The sequence below is a fragment of the Stegostoma tigrinum genome, chromosome 25 (genome assembly GCF_030684315.1).
Source record: "Stegostoma tigrinum isolate sSteTig4 chromosome 25, sSteTig4.hap1, whole genome shotgun sequence".
NCBI classification, from domain to species: domain Eukaryota; kingdom Metazoa; phylum Chordata; class Chondrichthyes; order Orectolobiformes; family Stegostomatidae; genus Stegostoma; species Stegostoma tigrinum.
In genome coordinates this window covers 22,784,618-22,792,261 of record NC_081378.1, presented here as the reverse complement: position 1 = coordinate 22,792,261, position 7,644 = coordinate 22,784,618, and the positions used below count along the sequence as shown (strand labels likewise).

At 37.2% G+C, this 7,644-nt stretch overlaps 1 protein-coding gene across 10 annotated transcripts in view; it reads right to left on the bottom strand.

The window, feature by feature from the left end:
* Nucleotides 1-606: 606 nt before the first annotated feature.
* Nucleotides 607-7,644, bottom strand: part of srpk2 (SRSF protein kinase 2) — a 246,823-nt gene continuing 239,785 nt past the window's right edge. For all 10 annotated transcript variants that reach the window (XM_048553853.2, XM_048553854.2, XM_059654550.1 and 7 more), the window contains one exon: nucleotides 607-3,387. In XM_048553853.2, coding sequence (XP_048409810.1) covers nucleotides 3,203-3,387 — 185 coding nt within the window. In that variant the 3' untranslated portion in view covers nucleotides 607-3,202. The remainder of the gene's footprint in view (nucleotides 3,388-7,644) is intronic.

Below are 7,644 nucleotides of genomic sequence, written 5' to 3'. Positions count from 1 at the left end.
ATGGAAGTGGGAAGGCTTTATCATGGCGAGAATATAGTTTCAAAGGGTTAGTTTAGATTAAATAGGACACCAAAAAAAAGGCAAAGAGAATGGCCAGGAAAAGAAATGCAGTTCCTGACTGGGACATTGGGGTCTGAGGCAACGGCCAAAAATTCAAACCTTTTTTTTCTAAGTTCCCCATTTTTAGTTGGAGGTAATTATGGTTCTTCAATGACTGAATACCATACAAGTTGTCCGATAGCAAAGACAGAACAGGATGTCCGCATCTATGGGAGTGGACCTCATTCCATATGTATTACTAAGCACAGCATTTGAATGAGGAAGAGGAGACAGCTAAGGATGCTTCATTAGGGTCATCAAAGCTGATGATGCGGGTGTGTGTCAGCAGGTTTTATAAGGATGAAACCAATCTAGATGATGGAGGAGATGTATTGGTGGAAGAGAGCATGTTTAAGCAGGGAAATAGTTAAGATTTATCAATGAGTGATAAAACCCAATGTCAGTTTCAGAGAATGCCATTGAGGACTGTGGTGCTTCTGGAAGGATGGAAATCGAAGTGAAATAGTTAAAATGAAGAGTCATGCAAAAAATAGGAAAAGCAGCCAATTTACATCCTGTGATGATTTATTTATTGGAGGTAAACTTGGAAATGGGCATAAAAATAATGACATTGACAACCAAGGATGTCAAATCTTCATTGTACTAAAAGCTTAACGCATACACTTATCCAACTTCTATGCCTGAGCTCAAAATATCTCTTAATATCAAATTACTTAATCAATTAAAACAGGAAAGAAATTCTGCCCAACTTCAAGTGCAAACAAAGACAGAATTCCTGAAAAACACCCATCTTAATGCCTCAGAGGATGTCAAACTTGAGTGATTTTGGCAAACAATGATAGTGTCTCACTCCACCTCAGTAGAGGAATAGCTGTACTGATCAATGAACACCACTCCTTCACCCTGGAGAAGACCATTTTAGATGAGTGGCAAATCGAACTTGATAAAGGGTCAGCCCAAGAATTCTGAATGCTCACATGATCAGGCATGGAATCACAATCTTGCCTCCAGCTCTCCCAATCAGCCTTCCGAATTACAGCTGTAATGAGGCAGGCAAACTCTTCAGGATCATGGCTTTGAATATAACCTCTCTGTGCGCCTCAAGATTGGGAACAGACATCCTTCTATGCCTGTTCTTTTCAGATCCAGAAGGCAGCCCAGAAACATAGCATTTCAAACAGTTAGTAAAGCAAGCCAAAAAGCTTATGCTAAAAGCAAAAACAAAGCTGAAGGCAATATTTAGAAGGCGGCTGTATTCATCTCTCAAAGAGTTGAAAGTTACCTAAACTTTAACAGGGAAAAAAAAATGTTTTCCAAAAGACAATCCCTTGGTGGATGATGAAGATAAATTGCCTATCACATGTGGAAACTGAACTTAATACAATGTTTACAGTGGATGACAAAAAAAAGTGACAACTTATCCCTTTGTTATTACAAAACAATACATATAATATTATTGCAAAAAATCTTGAAATTGCCATTCCAGGAGCAGCACAACTTGTGAAAACAAAATAGTTTAATTAGACAGTTACAAGCACCTCAAACAATTGGCTATTATTACAATACCAGAATTATTTTGTCCACAATCTAGTTATTGCAAAGGCAGATGGATAAACCAGCAAGTGGTAGATTTCGGAATGGTGGCACCATAATTAATGTGGAAAATGGGAATGAAACTAGCCAGTTCACTTTCACATCATTGACTGTCTATTGAAGACTTGACAAGAAGAAAATGCAATAAGATGGAACATGCCAGAATATCATTTGACCACAACATTCTGCAACCTAATATGTCTTTCATTACACACAGCAATTCAGGAAACATTTAAACTTACATTTCAAGAATGCAATGCTTACATGGATGATTTAAAAAAAATACTTCCTATTTACATTGGTAATCCCTGAAAAAGCTACAAAGACCAGTGCAATTTGTTATGCCATTGTCTGATTCTGAGAAAGCAATGCTGTTAGAAGACTAAGGTTAACTCTCCTTTTATGCTAAAGTCTGTGGGATTTGCTGTATTGTAAATTGTTTTAAATAAGTTTGATTATGTTCTTTTTTAATGTTCATATTTTTATCAATGAATTTATCATTTCTGAATTCCAACTTGGCAAAATAGTTTAACATATAAATTTTTGTGACAAAATAGTAAATCTGCACATAGAAAAGTCACTTTTTCCTTTTTACTCCTTTTTGCCAGCTTCAATACAGAAAAGCATGTAAATATTTTCCTTGGATCTATATCTTACAATGCTGAAGCACAGTAAAGATAGAATAATTAAAAAGTAATATTTTTATAACATTATGCCAAACTTTCTGCAGGGTCCATTCTTGTATGTATACTTTCATAAATAAGGAAAGACAATTAAGGGATTTTTGCAATGACTGCAAAGCATACTTGAGGACTGGTGACTTGACTCCTTTAACAATCTGTTTCAAGACTAATCTGAGGGTTATAGGCATGGTTGGATTCAGCAATACAATGATAACTCAGGCAACAAATGTAAAATTTACAGTCTCCTAAAGTAAGTAGACAAGCTCCAAAAAACATGCATTCTCTTAGCCACATTACAGTTTAAGTCCCATTTCTGTATTTTATGGAAAGATATTTTTACAGGAAAATCTACAGATTTTACAAGAATAATGCTTCTTTCCTATTGCATACAATTGTACAGCTCTTTGCAATGTCTCAGCTACTTCCTTACTTGATACAGTAGCTTCTTACCCTTATCATTTTGTCATTCAATATTAATACTCATCAGCTAGAACAATTTTCATAAATAGGTACAAAAAATATCCAAACACATGAAAAAAAACTAACATTTTTATAATTACTTTCAGTTAGGAAATTTAACATGAGAAGGTCAGGCAACACATGAAACAAAGCATCAAGACATGTTAAGTGTTTTCAGCAGAGTCAGTTGGCCAACTACCTCTCGCTAAGGACAAAAACTACCCTTTCCAAAAACACAGTGCACAAAAGCAAAATTTCAAACATTAACAGTACTTCAGAGTGAACAATGGTTTGATGTTGGAATCATCTGATTTACACCCCTGATGTTTGACAGTTTGCCACTTTGCTGGGTCCACAATGAACACTGGAGTGATTGTTGGTTCCTTGAAGAAAATTGGTGAATGCTGCTAGGAACAAAGCCACGGGTGTCTGAGGCATTCTGCTGCAGAAGCACGTTTCTCAGGGACCATTTCTAGCATGGGCAGCAAGAAGTCAGTGAACTGTATAGCTTCTTCATGAGGCCATCCATATTTCTCTATTAGAACATCAAATAGGCTCCAAGGTTTCAGCTTTGTAATGTGTCGCAGTTCACCTAAGCACAAAGTAGAAAATTCACTTGAGTACAATGAAGGTCAAAATTAAGGCAAGAACCAATCTTGAAAGCAAAAATGTGTTTCGATTTATAATTCTAGCTAGTCTATTGCTTAATGTTTACAACAAAAATGCAGTTTCCATAATCAGATAAGCTTCTATAAACTGAAACCTGTAACCTTTACACGTGAGTATGCAGAATAGCATGCTACAGATTAAGAACACACAGTTACATTAGAAAATATCAAAACTTGTATTGAATGCACATGAAAAGAAGTAAATAGATGCCATCAACCCAGTTCTGGACCTGACTAAAAGGAAATTAATCAAAGTTAAATATAAATGCAGCAATTCCTTGTCAAATAATATCACAAAATATTAAAGAATATTACTTACTTGTTCTGTAGCATAGACACACGCTGAGTGTAATCTAACTGGACCTTCTGTGGTGACTTTAATGGCATGACCAAGCTAAAGGCAGGATGGGAAGCCATTGAGTTGGTGCTACATGAGTTCCCGTCTCTGACCGTCTTGCCAGAAGTAGGCTATAAGTGGCAAAGGTTACCTGTTGCAATTTGAATATGGAACAGACCACTCGTGGGCAACTTCTGAACACGACCAGGGATCTTCCTTCATAGATAGGCTTCCCTTCTTCATGGTGGTCAAAGCCCAGATGATTTTTAAGTAGAACCCTACCGGCTTGCTCACCTCAAGAGCTAACTGCAACAAAGCAACACATCAAAGCCATTCCGGAGGACGACAGCAATCCTGATCAGCTAATTGTTCTTTGTGGATCACAAATTTGCAAAGAAGCCAAAAGTCACTACTTTTGCACCTGAAAATTGCCTGCTTTCTCAAGTTACTATTGAACAACAAAATTTGTCAAATTTGAGCAGATTAAGGATTTCGTTTCATGTGGCTACTATGCAGTTGTTATATATGCAGCATTTCACTGACAGGATACTACCATCTGTCCGAAAAGATGTTCTGTCTGCCATGTAATTAAGTAATGTTGTGTTTGAATTTCAATGCTATTGTGATGCTAGGTACATTGGCCAGAAACTCACACATCAAACATGTTCCTCTTGTTCATAATAGACATAATACAGACCATACCCAACTAGCCCATGTTTACAAAATCCAAAACAACAACATCTAACATTAGATGTAATTCTTTAATGGGCAGCACTTGCTAAAGAACTGATTGTGCAACAGCAGTTCAAACGATCACAGACAGGGACTGATGGTCAGGAAGATTGTAAAGGTGCAGAAAAGAAATCAAGAGCAGTTGAATATCACTGAACTGTTAGAACTTCGGAAGAAATTGTTCCAGGAGCCATAGGCAGCTAAGGGTTTGATTCAGGAAAAGTCTTGGAAGTTGTGGTAGCTCATAAAAAGCCAGGTATCACCAATCGATCAATTTACTTAGGGCAGTTTGAAAGCCCATGAGCAGTGTTTGCTTTATGTAACTGAGCAATATTTAAATTCAGGGAAAAATGCAGAAAAGATGTAGCTTGGTAAAGTTACCTGTTAACAAAAATTTGGCGTTGTGCCAGGGAATAATTACTGGAGAGGAGTTTTCAGAGTCCAGGGAAGTGTGGAGAGAGACACGGAAGGTGACTGCCCAGAACAGGGCAGAGATTGAGTCAGTCCACGATGGAACAATTCTCCACAGAGATTTTCAAGGCCAGTTTGGCAAAAGTAAAGGACTGTAATCCCTTGTGAAGTTTAGCGAGATTTGATGATCCAGTGTGTCATTAGTGCCTGAAGAATCTGTGGAATTGCATTTGCTATTTGATATGCATTGTAGGGTGTTCAATAATCCATGTATACCACACATTAATTCTGGATATTACGAATAAGTTTTAATTTTATTGAAGACTATATTATCGTTATAATTTGTACGATATTGTTCTTTGTTCAAAACCATGTTATCTCGTGGCGGTTTTCTCTTCGTAAGGCCCCTGGATCTTAGTTTTTATCTACTTTTAGAACTAGAGATGATGAGGAATTTCTTGAGCCAGAGGTTGGTGAATGTACAGAACGCATTGCCACAGAATGCTATGAAGACTGGGTTATTGACTGTATTTCAGACAGCAATAGATAGGTGTGTTCTTGATTAGTAAGAGGAACGAGGATCATTAGTTAATGAATAAAGGCCTAACTTGTTTATCTGTTCTTGATAAGTCAACCCCTTCATCCCAGGAATTAGCCTAATGAATTTCTTTTGAACTGCCTTCAATGCAGGAAACAATTACTTAAATACAACGAAGCAAAACTATACACAGTACTATGGGGGTGCAGCCTCACCAACAAGGTTTGAATTTCTTTTGAACTGCCTTCAATGCAGGAAACAATTACTTAAATACAACGAAGCAAAACTATACACAGTACTATGGGGGTGCAGCCTCACCAACAAGGTTTCCAAACACCTTGCAATAAAAGTCAAAAATTTCATTTGCCTCAATTAGGGCATGTTAGCTTTTTGTATTTCATGCACAAGAGCACCCACAAGATCCCTCTCTCCATTTAGATAACAGTCTGCCTTTTAATTCTTCCCATCAAAATGCAATACCTCAACCTTTCCTTTATTAAACTCCTTGCCAAGTTTACACCCACTTACTCAACCGAGGATGATCAAGGAGCTGCAAGTCCTCGTAAGTTAAAAGGATCACCTCAGCAAACATTGTGGACAGGAACCACTGAACTGCCTTCCCAGATTTTCCCTCTGCCCATACCCATTCACTTTGTGTCTGTGTATCTAAGTGTGTGTACATACTGGAGGAATTTAAATGGGGACAGAGTTTTAACTAATAGTTATATGTTAACAGTTCATGTTAATTTATCCGCAGCTGGAATCCATTTATTTATTAATAGATAGTAATTCCAGTTAAGTACAGATGGTCAACCTGAGTCTAAAAGATAAGCAAATTGGGGAATTTTGTGCACTTTTCATAAAATCTTTAACTTTTGCAATCACTCTGGCAATAATGGGGTTAACTTCCAGCGCACTATTTCAGTGAGACATAAAAAATGGATCATAAATCGTCAAACAGTCAAAGCACATCAAAGGAATCCCGAATCATTGGGCCCTCAAAGGCATTTTGGTGATCTCAGAAATCAAGAGGGTGATCAAGGGCACACAGTCTGTTTTCACTTGTGAAACGCTGAAGTGGACATTGGACTGCTATACAGTGAAAATATCTGGAGAGTTTTGCAACTTGATTTTCAAGTTCTACATATGTTTATCTGTGCCAGACAATGTTGCTTTTTGAAACAGAGAAACAGAATTTGAGACTGAGCAGCACCAAGTGACCTTTGGGTTAAGGAAACTCTACCTGACGATCAAGCTGCTACGTTTAAAAAACTGTAAGACAAGGCAGCAGGAAAGAACAAAAAGCATTCAGAGTTTGAAAACTGAAAACATTCATCCCTTCCCTTCTCCCTCCACTTCCAAATAGGAAAAAGGTAGAAAAACAAGAAAGCTCAAAAGAATTTTCACAAGACCTAGGTCACCTCGATCATTATCAAAGAGAAGAACGACCATCACTTTATGGGCAACAGCATCTCATGGGTGCAAAAATGAAAAGGACTTGCAGAGACAATTTAACCCACTCTTGAAATCCAGAATTTTGATCTTAAGAATTTTGTTTACTTTTTTTAATTCTTATTCTTACATTATCTGTATTTTGTCTGTCATAACTTGTGAATGAATGTGAGTGTGAAAGGGTACAGTTTAAATTGCATAATATATTACAAACCTTTTTATTTAAGTGGTTTACAACAAATAAAGTTATGTGCTGTTAATAACAAATCCTTTTGTGAATTACAATTGTTTTGAATAGAAGTCAGTTAGGCAAATTAGTCACCTTGGGATTTTATATATTTTTGGATGGTTTGTGGAACAGTGGAGTGTGATTACACACTCTTCCCAATTCGGTAATATACACTTGATAGCACAGTCCTATCTGATATCTGGAAAATTTGTTCTAGGCTGAGGAGACAGCCAAGGTCCCAATTTTTGATTGGCGGATCTCTTTACTGTTACTGTCAAGGACCAAAATGCAAAGCACATTAATTGTCTTATGCCGTCTCTTTGGATTTGGATAAGTACTGTCATGACAATAAGGAGTAATTTGAATGGGTCAGAACTTCTGCAGACATAATTTTCTGTTTAAACACTTGGAATGCTCCATCTTGTTCAGCACGCCACTGCCACTATTGGTTGTAAGATGAGAACTTCCTTGGAGATTCAGTG